The sequence below is a fragment of the Pituophis catenifer genome, unplaced genomic scaffold (assembly GCF_029215685.1).
Source record: "Pituophis catenifer annectens isolate HBS135680 unplaced genomic scaffold, rPitCat1.0.hap2 SCAF_18, whole genome shotgun sequence".
Classification (NCBI taxonomy): domain Eukaryota; kingdom Metazoa; phylum Chordata; class Lepidosauria; order Squamata; family Colubridae; genus Pituophis; species Pituophis catenifer.
In genome coordinates this window covers 3,703,506-3,727,186 of record NW_027256898.1, presented here as the reverse complement: position 1 = coordinate 3,727,186, position 23,681 = coordinate 3,703,506, and the positions used below count along the sequence as shown (strand labels likewise).

At 41.8% G+C, this 23,681-nt stretch overlaps 1 protein-coding gene and 1 long non-coding RNA gene across 2 annotated transcripts; one reads left to right on the top strand and one right to left on the bottom strand.

Annotated features, from left to right (window-relative positions):
• Positions 1–1,560: 1,560 nt before the first annotated feature.
• MXRA8 (matrix remodeling associated 8) lies at positions 1,561–20,216 on the bottom strand. Its single transcript, XM_070956108.1, has 10 exons — positions 19,904–20,216; positions 14,897–14,920; positions 13,723–14,016; positions 12,278–12,379; positions 9,434–9,895; positions 5,245–5,403; positions 3,839–3,869; positions 3,460–3,536; positions 2,758–2,835; positions 1,561–1,688 (listed from the first exon to the last, which is right to left on the bottom strand). The coding sequence occupies exons 1-10, from the start codon at positions 19,950–19,952 to the stop codon at positions 1,663–1,665; spliced, it is 1,302 nt and encodes a 433-aa protein (XP_070812209.1). The 5' UTR covers positions 19,953–20,216; the 3' UTR covers positions 1,561–1,662.
• LOC139326022 (uncharacterized) lies at positions 2,556–5,474 on the top strand. Its single transcript, XR_011601131.1, has 2 exons — positions 2,556–2,611; positions 5,183–5,474. It is a non-coding gene; the product is annotated as an uncharacterized lncRNA (long non-coding RNA).
• Positions 20,217–23,681: the final 3,465 nt, after the last annotated feature.

Here is a 23,681-nt window from a genome sequence, read left to right as displayed (position 1 = left end):
GGGAAGGGCCCAGAGGGCCTCTGGAGCCTGGGGAGGCTGTTTTTGCCCTCCCGGAGGCTCAAGGAAAGCCTCTGGAGCCCGGGGAGGGAAAAAATGCCCCCCTACCCTGCCGTGGTACAAGAGGCCGACTAAGTCACACCCACCATGGCCACGCCCACCCAGCAACCAGGCAGAGAACCCCTTTCTAAAAATTTTGAAGCCCACCCCTGCACGGGACCCTACATTTTGTCTCCTTTACGCAGCAGGAGATGGATGATTATCTGTCATAATCGCATGAGCCAAGAGGAAACTGGGAGGAACAGAGCCAGCACCGAGTTGCCGTGGGTTTCCAAGACTTCTGTACAAGAATTCTGGTTCCTTTTCAAATCCCTGTTGCTTCCGAAGTCAAATATTGGGAAGGACAGGATCATATACTTAACAGGGGATTCAAACCAACGGAGTCAGGAAGGCTTGGAAGAAGATAGCAGAGACAGAAACTTTAGATCCAACAGTGGACATTCTTGTTATTTCAACAATCCCAGATTGGCAAATTCATTCTAAGTCATTTTATGGTTGGTTCAGACTCCAGGGATTTGGCCCAGATATACCTCTTAAGCAGACTCTACTACCAAAAGAAGACCCACTGAGTTTGAACTCCTGACTCAAACCTTTTGATGAAAAATATACTGAGGCTTCCGATGAAGAGTTCTGCGGGATGCAAACGTCGACATGTCCCCACAATTTAAGAACCTGGTCCATATGTTGTGATTTGTCAGCCTCTTTTATTTTCGGGCCTTTCATCCCGTATGTTTTTATCATGATATAATGATTCCTTGATAACGGCAGTTTCCTCCTTGTCTCTCAGAGCTGCCTTCATCTCAGCCCCAAGCAACGGGCTTAGCTGTCCTTCATCATAAGACTTTTAATGTCGTTCTTTCCTCCTTATTTTTGGCATCCTCAAATGGCAGTCTCGCAGAGTATAAAAATCTGTTAGGTTTTGTTACTCATTATCTTGGAAGGCGACGACTTAAGAACAGAGCAAGAAAAACTGGAGAAAACTTGCCAATCAGGAAAATATTGTTTTCTCCTGATTCAAGGAGACATGGATAGCACATTAACTCAGTAGTGGAGAAAGGTCCCTTCTTTCTCGCTTTCCATATAACTCCATATTTTAAATGTTGGTGCCAGGAAAAAAAATATGCTCTCTGTTCCATGTTTAACAGCAAGCCAAGCATCTAATTTTTCAGCTTATTATTTTTTAAGCAATTAAAAAAAAAATCTCAAATCATCAATACAATTGAAACAAAACTATTTAAAGGGATGAAATCCTTAGGGGGAGGGAAAGTATAAGCAATCTCACAAGATAAAAGAACGAAGAAGCTGACCTGCACCCTCCCTTTTAAAAATATCATATATATTATAAGATAATAAAGAGGAAGTTTTACAGGGCAGCCCTATACTTGTTTACCTGGTAGTAAACCTTACGAAATGAGCGTGCATAGGATTTACAGCTTACGTGTCTTGTATGCTTTCATAGGCCCAAGGTTGGAAAAAATAGGTCTACAGAAACTTCTTGGTAACTGGAAGGATGACGTTTTTAAAAAAAAGGAAAACAAAGTTCTCTTGTACTTTTAAATTCTTAAGGGAGCTTCTGGTCCAGCCAGTAGCTTTGAGTTGTTGTTTTCATTTATAATTTTCTTTCCTGAATTCTGAAAAAAAAAAAATAGAAGAAATCTAGAATTAGTGGTGGGTTAAACTTTAGGCAAGGCAGAATTTTCAGCCACAATTCCATATGTTTAGGTGCTATTAATTCACTACGTTCTCTGACTCCTTTTTGAAAAAATGACAGGCAAAGCATTGTGTGGAATCTAATATTATGTTATTTTTAATTTAAAACCCTGGCTGGCTGGAGGTTCACAAGACCAAATTAAAAGACCATAAAAGGACACCCAGTTTGCTGGTCAAATATGTCAGATGTTAAGTATTTAGGGGAATGTGATTCCAGATTATGAGGCCTGCTGCATTCATTCAAAATGGCTTTTCCCAACACACTGGATTAAATCACCTGCTGGACAAAGGGTTTATAGTCCACTGCACCAGATGGGGGGAGGCCGAGGGGGTGGGGAAGGCTTTTCAAGCATTCTCAAGTGAAAGGACTTGAGGTGGCGGTGAAACATGCAGTGAATTACTGTACAGTCTGTAAGAAGAGGAACAGATGATATCTGGCCATTAATATACCGGATTTCAACTCCCATCATTCTTTATCACTGCCCAGGCTCGTTCAGGAATTGGAATCCTGCTCTGAAGAACTGTTTTCCTGGAACAGAGACCTTTCTTAAAAGCCGAAATGTGGATTTGCTTAGAATGCAATCTACGTTCGAAAATTAGGGTGCGAGGTCTGGCATGGCAAAAGAGATTGTCAAGTAGCAGAAAGAGTTCTCGGGCCTGGAGCAAAGAAGGCAGAGCTCTGGTCCCCCAATGATAATGTTGGCACATTGGAGCCTTGTCCCATCGGCCTTTCCTGGAGGGAAAGAATGACTCACCCGCAGCGAAGGGCTTTGTAATAAACCCCTTTGGCAGTCAGTTGTGGTGAGCTAATGAAAGACTGTGGGGAAGGACCAACTCTGCAAGGGTGAGTTTCATCAAGCAGTTTCCAAATATCCCTCTCTTTGCTAACAAAGAGGGTGACACACATTTTCTCAGAAGTGAAACAATGGGACATTTAATGGGGGGTGGGGGCAGAGGGAGAATCACCGTCTATTCTTGCTGCCCACTCACCTTTATCTAAGTCAATATTCTTGGCAGGGAGAATCCTATTTTGTTCAGCTTTGTCCTTCAGGATATTGTTTTTGTAATCTGCAAGGAGGGAAATTGGTTAAGGAAAAACATGATTTAGAAAAAGGAGACTATCTATTTATCTGTCTTTCTCTTTCTTTCTTTCTTATTACTCTTTCTAAAAACAGTAAAATAGAACAACAATGCAAGTGTTTTCTCTCTCTCTCTCTCCCTCCCTCCCTCCCTCTCTCTCTCTCTCTCTCTCTCTCTTTATTACTCTTTCTAAAAACCATAAAAATAGAATAACAATGCAAGTGAAGATGCAGTTAACAGATGGGGAGGGAGGGAGCAGGATGCCGGGAGTGGGGGATGGGAGGAAGTGGGATTTTCTTTTAGATCTTAAATCTTCAGGTTAAAGTTAGGCAATCATGCAAACTGATGAGAATAGAGACTGAAGAAGCAGTGCTTCAGAATGAAGACACACTTGGGGTGAATTCACATATGGAATGGACCTTTTGGCTTTTTTAACCAGAATTTGTTGAGGAACTGGTGATGTACTGTGGGATTTGGACAATACAATGGTTTGCTCACGCACCATGCAAATGCCAAACCAAACAAAAAATGCTGCATGGTGTCAGGTCAGTATGTGGCAGTGGAACATGTGAAAGCACCCCCTCCTCAAACCCTCCACCCTCCAAGACTTACCCAATTTAAAATCTTCACTTTTGTAGTTCGACAAATTTGTTGCCTCAAATGGAACCTCTCTGAGAGTCAGTTCTTTCCTGGAAATACAAAGACAAAATTATAATTGCGTTGTTTTAATTGTTGCAGTATTACTATCAGCATAGCATATCAGCAACCAATCTTTCTCAGATACGTTTCCAATTACTGCTTCTATCAATTTGTAGATACAAAAGAGTGTGGACATTTTATGCAATTAATAGCAAAAGATATCGGAGGAGCACCCCAGAATTGGATGGCTACTAGAATGCAGAAGATTCTCAGATTTAATTATAGCTATTTTGAGAAAAGTTTTCTAGGATCACATTATATCTTTGAACACAAGGAATATGAGTCTACTTACTCATCATATTTTTTCACATTGTATTGAAAACCTAAAAATAAGAATAAAGAACAGATATGAACACATATCCAGGGAGATACTTGCCAGCACAGATAAATAAGAACAGCCCAGTGAAGTCACACACAGGATTTTTTAAATGGAAATAAACACGTTAGAGTTGAGACGATATGGAGCTTCATTGAACGATATACATTCATATGCAAATTAGGCCCTGGTGAAATGGGTATTTGAATTTTTTTTCTCTTGCCACTACTTGTGGCAACAGAAGATGCTTTTTGTCTCATTTTGCCTCATTTTTTGGCAATTGTCTCTTGGCAGCTGCCATTTTGTCTTCCCAGCATTGTCAGCCATTGTGGTCTTTGGGGAGAAAAGGGTATTCTCCTCAATGAAAAACACTATGTTATTATTTTTTTTATCAACCAGTGCTGAACAATGTTGCTTCCGAGGATCCTGGGAAAATAAAATGTTAACCACATAGGGATAGTCACTAGAGTCTTTTTAAAAAAAGAGAAGCTCACCCTCCCACCCCACTTCCAAATGAGAGCTGGTCAAAATATATTCCTGAAAATAAATCCATTTGCAACTGTCTATGGAGATGCTCAGTCATCCAGGTCATGGTTGTCCAAAGATGCTTTTTCAAAAAGCAACTGGATTTCCTTTGTTTTTCCTTGAAAACATTTCACTTCTCATCTAAGAAGCTTCTTTTCAAAAGGCAACTGAACTTTGATTTTCCTTGAAGACGTTTCACTTCTCATCCAAGAAGCTTCTTCCGTTCTGAAGAAGCATGGGAAGCAAAATGTCTAAGGAAAAACAAAGCCCAGTTGCCTTTTGAAAAAAATGCACCTTTTGGATGGCCATTTGCAACTGTTTATTTCACGTCTGATTTATTTCACTGTGAAGTGGTCACGAAAGCGAATTGACACACTGCCTTCCTATCTTCTTCCGTTCTGGAGCTGTCTCAACTTCAGCAGCTACAATGGCTGTCACCCCACCACCGGAAAAAGGGCTTCTCCTGGATCAACTAGGAACTTTGCGGTATCCCTGGGATCGACAGGATGTGCCCTCCACTATCACAGTCTCAACGGGACTGTGAGGTCCAAAAAGGACCGTCCAGTTGTGGAGATACCAATGGTGATCCTAGAGCCCTAGAATTTTCCGTCGTGCTGTCGCGACGCCAGCTCCACCCTCTGGTGTTCCTGTCTTAAATTCCTTCAAACCCATTTTTTTCCACGTAGCATCTGGATGAATTCACAAGCTCACTTAAGCCCTAGCAGTGGGAAATGGCATTCTGCATCTTAAAAGTAGAGGAGAAATTATGTGATAACCACAGTTCTATCTTCCCAGGAGAAAATGGGGTCCTATAAAATGAAGAGGCAAGTGAAGGAGTGACAGATGCCTGAGCTCACCTCTCCTGCGGTGCTGGCGAGTCACGAGAACTGCAAGGATCAAGAGGAGGATGAAGAGCAAGAGAGTGGCCAGGACATAACCCAGCTGGTGGAAGAAATGAGCCCGGCTCTCAGGGATGATGACATTGATCACATTGTGGGTCCGGCCCAAATTAGGATCTAGATGGTAGAGGAAGATTTTTTTTTTTAATTCAGTGGGTTGATTCACAGCTATAAAACAATTAGGAAAATTCACGACTAATGTCAATCCTACTACCCAACCAGATCAGTGGTGAAATTCAATTTTTTTCACTCCTTTCCTCAGGAGTGACTTCAGTCCAGTTCTCCCTAGTGTTACGAATGAAGGCAAATATATGTGTCCCAGAATAATGCTGCAGTAGCAAGAGCCAATCTGGGTCAATCACTGGGACCAGAAGTTTTGTCTTCTAAGCTTTTGGACTTGTAACAGTAACAGAGTTGGAAGGGACCTTGGAGGTCATCTAGTCCAACCCCACTGCTCACATAGGAGACCTATACCAGAGATTCGAACCGCTGACCTTTCTGATCGACAAGCTCAGCGTCTTAGCCACTCAGCCACCTAGGGAGCCGCTGGAGGCCATATTCAAGGAACTTCTCTCTAGCTAGAGAGAGGCTAGAGAGAAGTCCCTTGAGGATGGGTTCCAGCACGAATCCAAAAGCTTGCGAGTGAAAACCTCCGATCCCGATGACCAGCCCAGATTGGCTCTTGCTACTGTCTCTGTTTGAGGATTACTTTATGTTATCAAACTGTCTAGTTCAGTGGAGTGACAGAAGAATGTACATACCAAAAGAATGAGTTTCAATTAAACAAAATCAAACCACAGATGTGTGCACACAGACAAAAGAATATATATAGGTTTCAAGCCAGGAATCCATTCCAATGCAGGGTGTAGCAGTTCTTTGTGTTGAAGCAGAGAAGGGAAAGCAAGAGCAAGTTGCCAGTGTGAAATGCAGTTCATGAAGACGTGTGTGTGTGTGTGTGTGTGTGTGTGTGTGTGAGAGAGAGAGAGAGAGAGAGAGAGAGAGAAAAGAGACATTTGGAGAAATACTTGTTTTCAAAAGTCAAAGGGTTATATAAATGCAGACAAGGACTCGGAGCAGCAGCATTTCATATGAAAAAAGGGAAATTTGGATACATCGAGAAAGAGGGAAGATCCCAAAAGATCTCAAAGAAACTCCTTTTTGAGTGACTTTGGAGAAACCTCAGAGATGAAACACAACATAGCCAAACATTGGAAGAAAACTGATTGCAAAAGTTTCTAAGGCAAAGAGATCTTTAGCATGCAGTTATATTTTCTTCCTTGGAAACCACTCATTTTTCTTGAGGCCACAATGTGCACATACAGCCTGGGAAGAAATGTTCAGCACTGGACGACAAGAAGGCAGAGAAATGTTTAGCTTCAGACAAACCATCTGGAGAACCAGAGGCTGAAATTAAACATGAAACATAGAAGATTTTCGCTGGTGAGCAGCCTGGCCTAAGGGGAAATCCTAGTTCAGTTATCAGCACATTGACAACTGTAGGAGGGATCTTATGGTAGAAACTTGCACAAGTTGATTGAACTGCCTGTGAAGACCAAGTTCCTGCCATCTTTCAAGGAAGCGATCATGGAAATGAGGGGTGCTCTCTGAGCTTGGGTGTTTTCTTGCAGAAACACCCAAACTAGGTAACATCGTCAGTGCTAGTCACTAGTTATTTTACACTAGCACTGATGATGTTACCTAGTTGGGTAATGAAACATCTGCAAGAAAACACCCAAGCTCAGAGAGTACCAAGGACCCCCATATCAAACCTGAGCTACAAAGATTCTCCTTTATTGATCCATCCCAAGAAATGCCATAAACCTTTATTTTTCAAATGAGTGCATGGCCTGGGACTGCCTAGATGACTTGGACTGCCACTGTCCTCATTCCCAGTTCTTCTTTGACATAGTGGGGGATATAGTCTGCGGGGAACAGCAGCAGAGTCTAGGGGCGACCCTCACTTTTAACAGAAAGAGAAGTTTTAGTTTCACTGAGTTTTCTGTCACTGTTTACATCAGCTGACATTGATGTCATGTGATTCTTTCAGAGTTGGCAGATTCTTAAACTGCACATGTTGCCCCCGGTAATATCATCCCGTCTATTTTTAAAATAATTGTCCTGGGGAATCAGTTTGGAGGGACTGACGGTCTGCTTTCTGCGGTATTCAGGACACAGAAAAGGAAAGGGGCTAATCTGTGGCACAGTTAACATGGAGGAAGATTCTCTCAGTGACGGCTAGTCACAACAGTTATAGGCAGAATGTCCATGCAGAGAATTGTTACCTCTGAATGACATTCAGAAAAAAACTGCAAGAGAAAGCAGGATTACTATTATCTGGTTGACTAGTACAAGAAAGAAGATGCTATGTCAGAAGTCCTTCAGAAAGGAATTCATAAAACTCTTGAGGATTTGTAACAAAACCTCCACATACAAAGCACTGAGAAACCTCTGAGAAACCATTGCTGAGCAGCCACACTGAGAGAGGAGAAGCAGATAACAAAATCCAAAGAACAAACTGCCACATGTATTTAAAGGCAGCACAGCAATGGATAATACCATCCCTCAATCCACACCACAATTCTGACTGAAAAAAAGAATAGGAATTGAGTGAACTTGTACTTAAAATCAGAGCCTCAAAGGGGTTAACAGTAGATCTTGATGGAAGGCGGAGTAAAAATAAATAGGCCATGTTGATCTTGTAAGCAGAATAAAATTTCCTGTTAGGAAAGGGTTCCAAAACCTTGGAACTATGCCTGGCATTAAAAGACCCAAGGAGAAGCTTCTAGCTCTCCTCTTTGAAACAAAAAGCTATATTCCTCCCAGAGTTTGATCTCCAAGAGTTGAGGAATCAACTGAACTTCTCCTGCTATTAAACAAAGATCCTTGCAAGTATTGAGAGGGAGAGGGAGTTGATTCAATGAGTTTTCTTCGAACGGATTTTCCAACGGAAGTCTGAGTTAGCTAAAAAGAAAAAAAAAAAAGATGTTTTGCACAAGATGGAAAGAAGTTCTTGGGGATCTGGGACCAATTTCCTGGTTGCAGCTGCCAGAAGGCAGACGAGCGGAACAGCTCAGAAACTGGGTCAAACAATTCCTCTGCTTTCTCATTTGCAAATGACGATTGGGCTGTCAAGACTTGTGACTTGTCCCCTTAAAACCAAGCCGAGGTGCAGGAAGGTCATCTGCCTTCCTTGAAACTCTAAATGATGATGCCCCAGGAGCCACCAAAAGTCATTATCAGCTTATAACTGAAATAGGCAAAAGGAAATGCCTTAAGAGTGATCCTATGAGCTATATTTACAATGTAAAGGAAATAAAGGGAAATTTCTGGGTTTGCCTTACCAAGTTTGTTATTTTTCTGACAGCAACCCTCAACAAACCATGTCTCTAGAGCCCAGAAAGAGAAGTGCAGGCCCGCTCTTTCTTTAAGACTGCTGCTGCCATGGGTAGCTTTCTCCCACCTACGACCTGCCCCACTGTCCCTGTCCACCGTGCTGTGAAGAGAGTTACCCTGAGCCATTTAGAAGGAGCTGGCTTGGAAAGATCTGCCATATGGTCCCTGAGATTTTCTCAGCATCCCCTTCGCGGTGAAGTTCTCTGAAGCCCTGGAAGAGCTAAACCTTAGCAGTACTGGGCCGTTTAAAAAATTAATTGCGGTGCTGCCAGGGATGTTATTAAGCAGGTACTAAATATTAAACAAGCAATAAATATTTTAGATTGTTAATAAACAAAGAACTATGCCTGACAGGTTCGTTCTTTTTATTTGTCAGGCATTTTATTTATTAAAATTGCAGGGTTTCCCCCCCCCCCCCGCCCGCCCTCTATCTGTTGATTGTTTTTTTTAAATAAGTTAATCTTAGAAAGATGGAAAAACTGACTCCTTGGTTCAGGGGCAGGAAATGTGCAATGCAATAAAACTGGCTACTACCTCAATTAAAAATCTGCCCTAAAACATACTTTTATTGCCCAAAGCGCCTGGAATTAGCAAGTCCAAATTTTTTTTTTCTTCACATCAGTCCTTGCAACGTTATATGTGGACAGCTTCTGGAATTTAGAAGTGCTCCTTGGATGAGAGAGCCCGTTCTTCTTTGTTAGACGTCAATTGTCAATTGCTTTAAGCTAATTGCTTAAGTAGGTTAATTGCTTACCTGGTGCTGCTGGGGGATTGGGGCGCGTCAGATTCACCACCACTTTTTTCTCCTGTTCTGGCTCCACCACCGAGACCTGGAAGATCCTCCGTTCGTGGAGGCCACAGTAGTGGTGGTGCAGGTGACAGGAGTAGATCCCTTCATCCGCCGCCTCCAAAGACGAGATCCGCAGTGAGAAGTCGCCCAGGGCAAAGGCCTTCTCGGTGATGTTCATCTTTTGCCGGAGGAAGAAAGACCCATACAAACGGCCCTCGCCAGAGGCATACAGGTCAATGAGCCGATCGGCCCGGTCATGAGGCACCCCTGGGGGTTGCCTGTCCCAGTGGACGACTTGTTGATCCTCCTCCTCATCTCGTCCGGTCCAAACCTGGTTCCGGTTGATGCAAGGAAGTATCACCGCGCTCCCTTTCAGGGCAATAATCACCACTTTCTCTCCATCCCAGTATCTCTGGACTTCTTCAGCTGTAGAAATCACACACAAGAGAAAAGAATAAATTTGCTTGCGGGGAGGCTTGTGATGTGCCAGGGAAATGTGAAATCGGGCAGTTCAAATGAATATAAAGGTTTATTGCAAACTTAACCTCTCTACAAGAATCTGAACTGTAAAGGGTCAAAGCAAATTGGCAGGAGATAAAATTGGAAGGAATTCAAGGTGCGATGAACCTAAAGCTCTTGTGGGCATGAAGAAACTCCCAACTGATACAGTTGACCCCTCCCTTGGGCTCAGCCTCAGCCTGGTCATCTCCTACAATGCCATTTTTTTTTTTTGGCTTTAATTTATATGCCGCCCTTCTCCGGAGACTCAGGGTGGCTTACAATGCGTTAAGCAATAGCCTTCATACTTTTGTATATTTGTACAAAGTCAGCTTATTGCCCCCACAATCTGGGTCCTCATTTTACCTACCTTTGAAAGGATGGAAGGCTGAGTCAACCTTGAGCCTGGTGAGATTTGAACTTGCAGTAATTGCAAGCAGCAGATGTTAATAACAGTGCTTTAGTCCACTGTACTATCAGGCTCTTTTATTTTATACAGTTCCCTCCAGTTCTCATAGAGAGAGCATTAGAACCAGTGGTGAAATCCAATTTTTTTTACTACCGGTTCTGTGGGTGTGGCTTGGTGGATGTGGCTTGCTGGGTGCGGCAGGGGAAGGATACTGCAAAATCCCCATTCCCTCCCCATTCCTGGGGGAAGGATATTGCAAAATTTCCATTCCCACCCCACTCTGGGGCCAGCCAGAGGTGGTATTTGCCGGTTCTCCGAACTTCTCAAAATTTCCACTGCTGGTTCTCGGAACTGCTCAAAATTTCCGCTACCGGTTCTCCAGAACCTGTCAGATCCTGCTGGATTTCACCCTATTAGAACCCTTCACACCCATGTTGTTCAGAGTATGTTTTCTACAATGATAAGATGCCCAGTGTCGCTTCGTAGAGAGATAGGTGGCAGACAATTTTAATAAATAAATAATCGGATGTCAGGGAGAATGCAAAAGCAAGTACAAAGGCAGAACGGATTTTCTTAGTCTTTCTAAAACCTAGATCCATCATGGTTTTCCAATTCTCTCCACCGATTCTTTGTGTGGAGGATGTGGGAGTCAAAATACTGTCCATTCTGAAGCTGGCGTTAGACATCAGCCACCCAAGCCAAATTGTCCATTAAGCGGTATCTTGGTCTCTATCACTGGCTACGTTAGGACAAAACCCAGATGCTGATCATCTGCCTTGTTTTTTTCCGCTTTGCACAGAAGAACAGAGGGACTGTACAAATGGTGTGTTGTAACTTGGACATAAGAATGAATTGCCACAAAAATATCTAATAAACATCCAATAAATAAAAATCTGACTAACTCCAGTGCATCAAATGCAAAAAAGAAAAATCGAGTTCCAATCCCGTATCAGGCATGTAGCTGATGGGTCTCTTAGTCTTAACTCTCAGCTGAACTTACTTCTCAGGCTTGCTGTTTAAATAAAATGCACTTTTTAGGAAGTGTTCTATCTTTCTAATGAGATGCATCCTACTCCAATATAAGGTATATAAACTGCCAAAACAGTCCGGCCTTTCCAAAATAGGAAAATAGTACATTTTCTTTGCTTCCTTGTATTGAAGCTCTCGGAAAGTTCTTTAAAAATGTCCTGCAAATTTTTGTGGGGTGTGTATGTGGGGATAACCTTTTTTCAAAAACAAACAAACCCAACCCTCCCTTCTAGAAATGACATTGCTTGGTAAGAATCTTATAGAGAAAATTTCATTAAGAACACAAAATGTAAGAATTTTCCTGGATCAAGCCAAAGAAAATGCATTGGCCCTAAATCCTACATCTACACCAAGATGCATTATGGAGAGAGTTGACACACAAGGCAGGGAAATAAGAAAAGAAAGAAAAAAATCCAACAAGGATCCCTAAAAGCATAATAACAGAGTCAGCTCAGGCACCGACATATTTCTATTTTCTCAATCAGAGCAAGATTACTTCTCCTCAGAGATTGAAAGGAAAAGTTTTCTTCCAAAAAAAATTCGTAAATCCCATTTTCTTCACTAACAAAAGGATATCTTAATTCTCCGGGCCTTTTCTCTGCAGCCTTGTGACGGGAAATGCTTGGTTGGCCACAAACATCTAAATTACAACTCCCTAGACTTCTCATTTGCTCCATGCTGAACAGCAGAAAGGCCCCTTCCAAAATTGCTTCAAACAAGGCTACATGATTTAATGACTGAGAAACACCAAAGGGGAGCAAAAATAAAGTTGCAGAAAAAAGCCACGTGCACACACATTCCTCCTCCTGTTGATTCCCACTCACACATTCCTCCCATTCAGGAGGTTCCCCCCAGACCCCAAAACTCCTGACCTTCTTCAGTGACCTCAAGCCGCAGCTTCACTGTTTCATACAGATGGCAATAATGGTGGTGGAGGTTACAGGAATAAATTCCTTGGTCGCTCTCAGCAACATCTTGATTAGAGGAATAAAGAGAAAGAGAAGGAGATCATTTAGACCACTAGATATTAGAACGACAGGAAGAAGGTAAATAATACCGGTATCATTCTTGGAAGTCCAATCTACAACAGTGCAGGAATCCTGTAACTATAAGTATTCAAAACAAAGGCACATCTGATTTTAAACATCTGTGAGGGGAACTTGCCATGTTAGGAAAACCCCTCCTTCTGGTTAAAGGTAAAGGTTCCCCTCACACATATGTGTTAGTCGTTCCCGACTCGTAAGGGGCGGTGCTCATCTCCGTTTCAAAGCCGAAGAGCCAGCGCTGTCCGAAGACGTCTCCATGGTCATGTGGCCGGCATGACTAAATGCCAAAGGCGCACAGAACGCTGCTGCCTTCCCCCCAAAGATGGTCCCTATTTTTCTGCTTGCATTTTTTACGTGCTTTCGAACTGCTAGGTTGGCAGAAGCTGGGACAAGTCACGGGAGCTCCCCCTGTTACTAGGGCGGCACTAGGGATTCGAACCGCTGACCTTTCGATCGATAAGATCAGTGTCTTAGCCACTGAGCCACCACGTCCCTTCTCCTTCTGGTTACAAACCCCCTTTTCTGCCATTTTAGAGAATAAGCAACTTGAAGGGAGAGAACTATCTGCAATGCAAAACAAAGAAACAAACTAACAGGGAAAAGCTAAAGTGATGTTTCGGGTTGTGAGGCTGGTGAATTAGGTTTCAAGTGATCTTGGCAGAACTTGAAAAAAGATAAGCAAGGTTGGATCTAATTGGTCCACTGTTTCATGACACCACCAAGAGATCACAGCTATAGGCAAAATTGGGAAGGAAAAGAGAAACATTGTGGCTGACAGCAAGAGCAAACCTCTTCACTACAGTGGCTAAGGAAATTACCTGCCATAATCCATGTAGTTACTAAGAGTCAAACTCAACTTGAGAAACTTTTTAACTTTTAAACCCACAACTAACCTCAGTATTAATAAACTCAGTGTTTCTAAGGAATCCATTGGTATGTACTGTACCAGAGAGAGGGACAATATTTTCCTTCTGTGGAAATGAGGCTCTTCAGTGGGCACATTTGGAAGAAGGAACCCCAAAGGAGGAAGTGAAAATACTTGGCACCTGAGAACAACTCACCCTGCTGCATTTTTATTTTTCATTCATTTATCTTATACAAATTTCTATGGATTTTGTGGCTACGATAACTAGTCCTTTGGCAAGCCCTTTTGGAAACTACATTTTTTTAAAAAAAAGCATGAGGGGAAATAATTTCAGTTGATGAATAAATCCACATTTCCCTTTTAGAAAAAAAGAAGATTAACGGATATGTGCAGGGGCAGCAGCTACCTTGGACCATCAATGAAAAGTTGCCTTCCGTAAATGCGTTTTCAGGCATGGAGATCCGCCCCTGGTTGTAGGTGTGGTAGACCCGCCGATCCCCGGCAGAGTACATGTCGCACAGCCTCTCCACATCCTGCTGGCTTCTGTAGAGATCCCAATGAACCACCCGCTGGCGATCGTTCAGATTGTCCTGAGTCCAGACCATCCGGTAGCTCTTGCAAGTGAGAACTGTCCGGGAGCCTTCCTTGGCGGTGATGTTTACTACGGACACCACCATGCTTTCCAGATTAGGTGCATCTGCTGGGATTGCAACAGGAGGAAAGGAAAGGAGGTGTATAATAAGAGAGGCCTTCAACTGAAAATGGGAGCGTCCATCTACATATTGATCTGAAACCTAACGAAAGTCAGGGAGGAGATGGCCTCTGTGCTTCTTCTAGCCCAGGGGTCAGCAACCTGCGGCTCTGGAGCCGCATGTGGCTCTTTCACCCCTCTGCTGCGGCTCCCTGTCACTCAAAATAGGCGTCACAACTGCCAACGTGCCACACCCTCTGGCACACAATTTATTGAGCTTTTCAACCCCCGGTAGGCCAACCATGGATTAAATCCAAGAAAAGAAAAGTTTCAGAAGAAAACAGAACGTTTAATTCGAACTACATATGCTAGTTTTGTGGCCGCTCAAGAAATAATCAGGCACAGGAAGGGTTTTGTGGCTCCCGGTGTTTTCTTTTCTGTGGGAAATGGGTCCAAATGGCTCTTTGAGTGTTTAAGGTTGCAGACCCCTGTTCTAGCCAAAGGAGGCAAGTGCAGGGCACAGCCAAGAGGTTCGTGCGAAGGCTTCATTGACCCACGGCACAAGGCACACGAGAGACCCAAGGTCAGTTCCTGACACTTGCAACTAAAAGGGGCTTATGGGAAAAGTCCTTCTTGGCCAAAGGTTACAGGCAGCCTGGTCATTTCAGAGAGAATCACATCTATATTAAAAAAAATAATATTATTATTCTGAAAAGCCCTTGGCAGCTTCCAGTAAGCAGCCATCTCTTTAAATAAATCCACTATGGTATTTCTGCTACTTGACAATAATCCGACTGGTATACAAGAGGGTTGTTGAATGGAATGCATGCCTCTTATTTAAAAAAACGCCGGAATGTAAAGCTATATATATATTCTTATTCTCACTTACCAGAATATGGATGAACAGCAGCTTCTAAAAGGGGAGAAAAGGAAGTTTTTAGTGTCAGAGGCCAATTTTTTAAAGTAACAATATCAACCACCGCCACCAGTGCCAAGTCCTACACAGGATAGAAGGTATATTCTATCCCTCCGTTGATGCAGCCTAGAACTGTGTTGGCTTTTTTGGCAGCTGCTGCACACGGCTGGCTCATATTTAAATGGTTGCCCACTAGGACTCCAAGATTCCTCTCACTACTATTGAGCCAGGTACCACCTATACTGTCCCTAGTGCATTTTCTTTTTCTTGCCTAAATGTAGAACCTTACTTTTTTCACCATTGAATTTCATTTTGTTAGAAAGTGCCCAATGTTCAAGTCTGTCAAAATCCTTCTGTATCTTGAGCCTATCTTCTGGAGTGTTGGCTATTACTGCCACCTTGGTGTCATCTGCAAATTTGATGAGTTCCCCATCTATCCCCTCGTCCAAGTCATTGATGAAGATGTTGAAGAGTACTGGACCTAAAACAGAGCCTTGGGGTTCTCCCACTGCATACTTCCCTCCATGTAGATGCAGTTCCATTGAGGACTCCACGTTGAGTGCGGTTGGTCAGCCAGTTACCAATCCATCTGGTGGGGATGCTGTCTAACCCATATCTTTCTACTTTATTTGTTCAAATGTTCAGATGTTCAAACTAAAGCTGGACAGCCATCTGTGGTGATGCTTTCTGTAACACCTTAAGTAAATCTTAACCATAAGTCTGGTTGCTATTTTTTAAAAAAACCCTGAATCCTGCAGATCCTTGAAGTCTCCATCCCAAAGGAGCCTGAGTGGCGTAGGAGGCTAATGCCTCCTAAGGCAGCATTTAACATCCAGCTACCTGCAATTACTGCGAGTTCAATTCTCACCAGGCTCAAGGTCGACTCAGCCTTCCATCCTTTCTAAGGTGGGTAAAATGAGGACCCGGTTTGTGGGGGCAATAAACTGACTTTGTATAAAATATACAAAAGGATGAAGGCTATTGCTTAACGCATTGTAAGCTGCCCTGAATCTCTGGAGAAGGGCGGCATATAAATCAAATCAAAAAAAAAAAAAAAGACTGGAAGCAAGGGGACATTAGGCAAATCTTTTTCCTTATTCCTTGAAAAAGACGTGACCAGCCTGAGTTCCAGTCTCACAGTGATTTCTTAAGAGATTTGCTAAATGGGTACTGTTATGAATGTCAGGGTGGACATTCCCTGTCTGGAGAGCTCTAACTCCTGTTTAACAAGACTAGTCTGATGGAACTCAGTGACCCTGGGACACACCTTTTCCATGGTATCTCTATTTGTGGGATTGGGGGAGGACTATTTTCACCCTTTGTGCATCCCAGTTTAATGTAAAGAATATACTTGCGTATTGCAATGATTCAACTGCGGACAATTTCATTTGAAGAAGAAGAAGAAAAAAAGAGAGATTGGTTGTTCTTCCAAAGAAAGCAGGAAACTCACCAGATGTGCTGTTGCTCAGAATTGCACAGATCCCTTTAACCCTTTTTTTTTTTCATTCCGCCAAATTTAGATGCAGAGGGAACACACACACACAGCCCTCCCCAGACCTTCTGGCATTGCTAACCTTAGTTGAAGATCAAAGGAAACGGTGTTTGTTTGGTCTCTGACTGTAAATGTAATTTAAAAAAAAAAAATGCACACAGGTGTTTATAAAACAAAACGGACCAACTTTTTTTCCCTACAACTCCTGCTGGGAAGGCATCAGGTTTCTCCCTTCTTGCCTGAAGTCCTGTGGTTGTTAGAGCAATAGAACCTGGGTTTTATTGGCAGTCTACCTCAGAATTCCACTTGCTATGCAGGGACAATTTAGAAAAGGAAACTCTCTTTTTCATGCCCTACTTCGCACTTATTGGAAACAGGATGCCGTGCTTAGACAATCTAGCCCAAAATATACAAGTGATGTGGTTAAGGCACAGCACTAAGGAAACGTAAAGATTTGATTCCACGGATTCAAGGGAGCACCCCCCCACCATCTTACTTTTTTGTCCCCCAACTGGAATGCCACAGGAAACACCTGAATAGTACAGGCAGCCCTTGACTTACGGCCCAAAATTTCCACTGCTAAGTGAGACAGTTATTAAGTGAGCCGTGCCCCATTGTCGAGCTCTGTTGCCATCGTTGTTAAGTGAATCACTGCAATTGTTAAGTCAGTAACACGACTGTAAAGTGAATCTGGCTTCCCCGTTGATTTTGCTTATCAGAAGGTCGCAAAAGGGGATGATGTGACCCCAGGACCCTGCAAGCGTCATAAATATGAGGCAGTTGCCAGGAGTCTGAATTTTGGTCACATGGAGTGTGGGGATGCCGCAATGGTCGTATGTGTGAAAAACGGTCATTTTTTTCAGTGCTGTTGTGACTTCAAACAGCCACTAAACAAATGGTTGTATGTTGAGGACTACATGTACACTTATATCTGTGGAACTTTTTAAGAGCTTCCGGGTCAGATGTTTTGCTCCAGCCAGGTAACAGAATGACATCTTTGATCCAGCCAGATAATTTCCAAAATGTCAATCTGCACTCTAATTTCCTCTCTGTACAAACATTGTATGCTGTAAAACCTATGACATGTGGACCCATATCTGTAGGCACACGAGCCTTGCCCTAGCTCAGCACCAGCATGCATGTGCGAGCCAGTCAGCTGATTTTCGGGCCTTTCGGGTCCACCGGAAGTCAGGAAATGGGCCATTTCCAGCCTCCAAAGGGCCTCGGGGTGGGGGGAGGCTGTTTTCGCCCTCCCCAGGCTCCAAGAAAGCCTCTGGAGCCCGGGGAGAGCGAAAAACGGGCCTACCGGTAACCTTTTTGCCGTGGCGTGCCAAAAGTGGGGGGGCATTGAATTATGGGGAGCATGACCCCCCCCACTTCCGCCGCTTTTGGCACACAACAGCAAAAAGGTTAGCCATCACTGCTGAAGGTATTAAAATAACTTTAGTCTTAATTCTGCTTTTGTGTTTTTTAAATGCAGGCTGTCTTGGGAGATCCTTCTCATTGTAAGAAAAAGTTTTTTAAAGTTTTTTAAAAATTGCCCCAAAACAAAGATTCAGATCAGATTAAAAATTATTGAAAATGTGAGCCCCCTCCCAACTGCTTAGGGAGTTCTCAACCAGGTCTGCACGAAGCAGGTAAAAATCAGCTTTTGCACAATTGATGTGATTCAGCCAATTGAGGTAATCCTGCTCGATTTAGAAAATCAATCTGATCCAATTCAGACATTCAGATCGAACTGTCCAATTGGGTTGGTCTGAATTTTTGAAGCAATTGGTCAAATCAATTTGGAGGAGGTCTCTGATAGAATTTGACAATCAGACTTGGCTTTTCAATTCAGCCCAAAAAGAAAATCTGATTCTGAGATGTGATCAGACCACTACTGAATTGAATCTTCTGTTTGAATAGTTGCATATTCCTCTTATTATAAAAATAAATAATATTTGGTGAAAACAAAAGTGCTTAGGATGAGGGAGAGAGGACAACCATAACAACTTCACTTTTCTATTCTTATAAAATATTTTTACTTTAGATATGATCACATACCTCTTTTAAAACAAAACAAACAGAATACTTTGTCTCAGAAAGGAGGAAGAAAGTACAAATAATTTCCATGGCTGAATATAAAAGGTTTTTGTTGGTTTATGGCAGATACAAATCCTTAATCACAAGTCCAACTTTGATTTAAGTAGTCTTTAGCAAATGTAAAAGTCTCTTTGATAAAGAGAGAAATAAAAACAAGGGCTGCAAAGTCTTTTTTTTCTAGATCTGTGCTGCAGAAAAGGCAGAAGTTATAAGAAGGGTGTGTGTTTTTTATGTCACCAAATTCTTTATTTACTTAAGGAAGAATTCAGTATATCCAAAAGTATACATCTGCTTGAATTGGCAGATTCCAAATCTTGGCTTTAATATTAATTGGTTAAGTATCTCAGCTGCTTTGTATATTTTGGATGTTTTTATAGTTCTGGAATTGTAAACTGCCCAGAATAATTGATTGAGATGGATATAGGCATCGAATAAATAAATCTTTCTGAAATAGCTCCTTCACCATCAAGATTTTTTTAACAAAATGTATAGATTTTAATCGGGGTTACAGTCAATATATCACAGATAACATCAGGATTTTAATTATTAAATAGCAACCTAATCTATTAAAATTAGCTATCTCCAGTTACTTAAATTCACTTTGACTACCACTGCTACTATTTAATATTTAAAGAGCCTTGTTTTTAAAAGTTATTTTAATACTTCCTCTCTCCCTTTTGTTATGTGCTGCTTTTTTCACCAATGCTTCACATTTATTTGGAAAAACTTCTTTCCTCCGGCAAAGCATAGTTACTTGGTGGATAGTTCCATTTTGCAAACAGACAGTTGTAGCTAGAGGAATTACATTCACTGATAGAAAAGTAAGGTTCTAAGTTTTCCCAACCAGACTCTCAGGATGGCAACAGAAAGAACAATACTAATATAACGTTAATTTTTCCTTGCTGATTCTGTTCCTCTGCATATGCTGGCTGAGAGACATGTACCACAGAAACTTTTGCTTATCGTATGTGCTGTACCAGAAAGACAGCATCTAATAAAAGTATATGCTTCATGCTGTCATTAAAAAATAGATCTAATACATCAAGTGGCCAAAATAAACTCAAGCCAAGCTTGATTTTTTTTAGCCAGATTGTGGCTAAGGGTCTTCTTAGCCAAAACCAACTGACCAACCAATCAATAAAATTCTATCCAAGCAAAGCTGTATTTTACTCTTCCTCTCAGCAGTGCAAAACTCACAAAACATATTCTCATTCCAATGGAGGAACCGATGAAAGTGCTATAGATGGGACAGTCCCCGAATTAACCAGGATAATGCAATGCCCCCCATGTTTACATATGTCATTCCTAAAGTATACGCAAAATCTAATGTTTCCCGAAAAGAGGAAGAAAGAGGGCTGCACAAGGACACACAAAGAAAATTAATCCCCATTTTTCAAACTTACCCTGGAGAACCAGCAAGAGAGCTAAAAGGAATTTGCTAGCTTGCTCCATGTCTCTTCCTTCTTTTCTTCAAATCTTCCCCTTGCTGCTTGCTTGAAAACACTTTTATGATCTCATCCGTTTACAGCCCCAAAACATGGATATACAGCAAACCTCTTTCCATAGCACAACCCTTCCCTCCTGTCTCCTTCTTTCTTTCTCTGGCTTGCCAGCCCTCCCACCTCTGTCCAATCCTATGGCTCAACTTCTACATAACATACATACTATCTGAACTTTCCGCAGCCTTACACAGCCTAAATGACTTTTGATGTAACAGTGATTTTTTAAAATCTAGTAACGTTTTGCTGGCTTCGCTCCTCACAGTCCAAGCTTCAAAGACAGTTCCGCCCACCCTCCTCCCTTTTTGGATATATGGTATTAATTTTCTGGGCATTTACAGAATCCAGCTTTCTTCTTTTCCTGCTTAGGCTGACTTTCTGCCAGATGTTCTCTTGCACCCTTTTCATTATCTCTGTTTCCCTCCTTTTCTTAAAAGTTTATTCTTTTGATTTGTCCATCTCAACTCTAGATGGCTTTGCTATCAGCTTCAAAACAGCTCCGAAAAAATATGGATGAAACAAGGTCAAATGAATACTACCTATTAGACCACATCCCTATTAGACCACATTTCTATAGGAATAAAACATTTGGATTTAAAGTCTTTATACCTTCCAGGGTTAGGTGACTTTGTTAAGTATTCAGTGTGTCTTAGTTCCATCTGTTTTCACTCATAAATTCATATTTTCAGATTTCTATAGCAGTTTGTAAACTAACACACACAGAACCTCATTATAATCTAAAACAGATTTTCTTCTGCAGCTTTTGCCAACATGCTGGTTGTGATGCATGTCCTAATGAGTGCCATTTTCTGTAAACAAACTCTTGGATTTCAGCATTTTGTTGGCATCTTTCTCTATCAATCCCATGACTGGATCTGATAATTGAAGAATACGATAGAATAGAATAGAATAGAATAGAATAGAATAGAATAGAATAGAATAGAATAGAATAGAATAGAATAGAATAGAATAGAATAGAATAGAACAGAATTCTTTATTGGCCAAGTGTGATTGGACACACAAGGAATTTGTCTTGGTGCATACGCTCTCAGTGTACATAAAAAAAAGATACATTTGTCAAGAATCATAAGGTCATAATGGATTAAATATGCCACAACATTTAAGGACATGCAGACATTAAGATAATGGAATTCCAATTTATCTATACATCAGAAGCAGGGTAATCAAAGCTACATTATAGGCAGGGGGTGTATAGCAGAAATATTTTCCCCAAAACATTTTTCCCTTGGAACCTTTCAAAAAAATACCTTCTGAGCAATTTTGCTACAAAACTGAGGCATTAGCTGTTTCCATTCAGAAGAACTGTGTTAGTCTAAGGTCCAAGGTTCAACCAAACTTGATTCAGACAAATGTGACTCCACATGGCCCCATGAGAGTCTGACTACAGCCAATAGAATACATGCTCTTGCCACAGGAACAGGAAGCTCAAGGGCAAGGCCCAAGAGAGGGTATAAAGAACCCTCACTCTCTACTCCATGTGGCCAGCTACCCAGAATCACGTGTGCTTGGTGGTTCTCCTTCACCGTTAAACCATCTTTCCAATCAGCCTCCACGTTTCCAGTGTCTTTCTCCCCATTTGGAACTGAACCAGATGGAAATTTCTTCCAACAAGTCTTATTCATCCCCAAGTCTTATTCACAACTGTGTAAAACTAATGGCATAGAATCTCCTGCCATGGGCACGGGATTGGACTAGAAGATCTCCAAGGTCCCTTCCAACTCTATGATTCTGTGTTCTAAGAACTGTTTCCTTGCTATTGCCAGAGGAGGTGGTAGCTCCACAATGACCATTATTTTTTGCAAAAAAGCCTACAGTTTATTGTTACTGCTCATTGGACCTCCATAATAACAATGATATTTCTTACTCTCAAAAATTATATCAAAACATATCTGGAGTAAACGTTATGGCAAAACCAGGACTTTGTATAAGCCTCTAGGGTAGATGAGAATTATAACAATGGCTTCACATTACACCACAAAAAAGACTAACTTAACTGACAGTAATGTCAATTCATCCTTTAACTTGGCTGAAGTACCGTAATTGAATCTGATCTCCATTTCATCCTCCAGAAGAGAAGAATAGGAAAGCCTGAAGGAATTTAGAAGCATCAGGGCGAGGAGACGAGGCATGTGGGAATCTGGTATCTATGTGTACTTTACAGATCAGGTGTCCTTAAACTGAAGTACTCTGATCATTTTGGCTGATCTCAAATTGCCAAGTATTGCTGGATCTGATCAATCCTTGAATGGGGGAGCACCAGATTACCACAGGACTTGCAAGCCAGGCAAGAAGTCAAAAACACTTCTTGGAAGAGGGCAGCAGCAAACCATTACATACTGAAGACAGCATGGACATAGCCACAAAGTTTGCAGGAGTTGACCTTGGACTCAAAGGAGTATTTCCCCTCCCTCCATGCCCTCCTTTTTTGCAGAAAGGATCAAGGTTTCTTGATAAGAGGAAATTCTTCACCAAATAACAGAATGTTGGGGCAACTGTGATACATGGTTTAACAATATTCTATCGGCACCTGTTAGCATCCCAAATCTTCAAGCCAGGCATCTAAAAGGAATCCAGCTAGCAGGGTTAACAAAGTTCTGCTGCTGGCAGGGCGGGTTTCTTGCGCAATAAAGGCATCCCTTGAAATATAGCCACAATTATAGGCCTGCCACACATAATCTGCTATTACTCCCATGACTTCACCCGTTCTGGAATCTATTGGGGACATTGTGTTATAGAAGTCTTTCTGTGCTCTAATTGCTCCCTACTAGCTAGCTCCTGGTTTACCCCCACCCCTACAAATTGACACTTGGGGTCAAATTGATCCCTGTGGAAGGCTGCCCACCTGGACCTGAACAGAAGCAATAATTTCAAATCTAAGGTCTCCTCAGAAAATTCTCACCGAATCGAAAGAAAACTCAGCCGACAGCTACTGTGCCGCATTTCATGTGATTACTGCTTGCTGCTACCCAAAGGTGAGAATTCTGTGCGCAGTCAGAGGCATTCTGTCATGTAGGAAGCTTGAAATTGTTTTGCTGGGTCACCTGTGGCTTTTCCATCTCTGTCAGAGACTAAAGCCTTATTATGTTGTTAAATTATGCCTTGATTCTTGGTCAGAAACCAAATTTTGCATCTCCCTTTAGGGTGCCTTTGCAATACCTTCTTATTTATAATGTCTATCACAGTTTTGACTCAAAGGAGACTTTATCTCCCAGCATGCCTGCTATGGACTCAATAACAGATTTGATCATGGTCGTTGTCTCCAGGAACTTCTAGGAATTGGACTTGGGCAATTTACTATATTAGGATTCCCAGAGTTTCTCAATTTGTATCATATAGTCAGGAAAGCAGGCTTGAATATTAGCCAGAGAAATTAGGAGGCTTTAATAGCAGAGATCTCTTCCTATTAGTCCACCAGTTACTGATAGGATTTATGTAGGTTATGGCTTTCAATGCTCACAGAAAATATTTTTCCTATATTCCATATTACTTCCTATGGGATGGAGTAACACATTCAAAACTCAGCTTTTCACTTCTGGCAAGCATTACAGTTTTAATTCCTGGAATTCATAAAAACAGCAGTAATAGGAACCATTTACAAAAACATTAACTTCACCCAGGATTTTTTTTTTAATGTTCCAAAACAATAATACAAAAGTATTAC

Coding starts and splice junctions, on each gene's coding strand:
- MXRA8 (XM_070956108.1), bottom strand. CDS start 19,952: ATGGAGCAAGCTAGCAAATTCCTTTTAGCTCTCTTGCTGGTTCTCCAG. Junction 14,017..14,896: donor TGCTGTTCATCCATATTCTG/GTAAGTGAGAAT, acceptor TTGCAATCCCAG/CAGATGCACCTAATCTGGAA. Junction 9,896..12,277: donor GCTTGAGGTCACTGAAGAAG/GTCAGGAGTTTT, acceptor TGATTTCTACAG/CTGAAGAAGTCCAGAGATAC.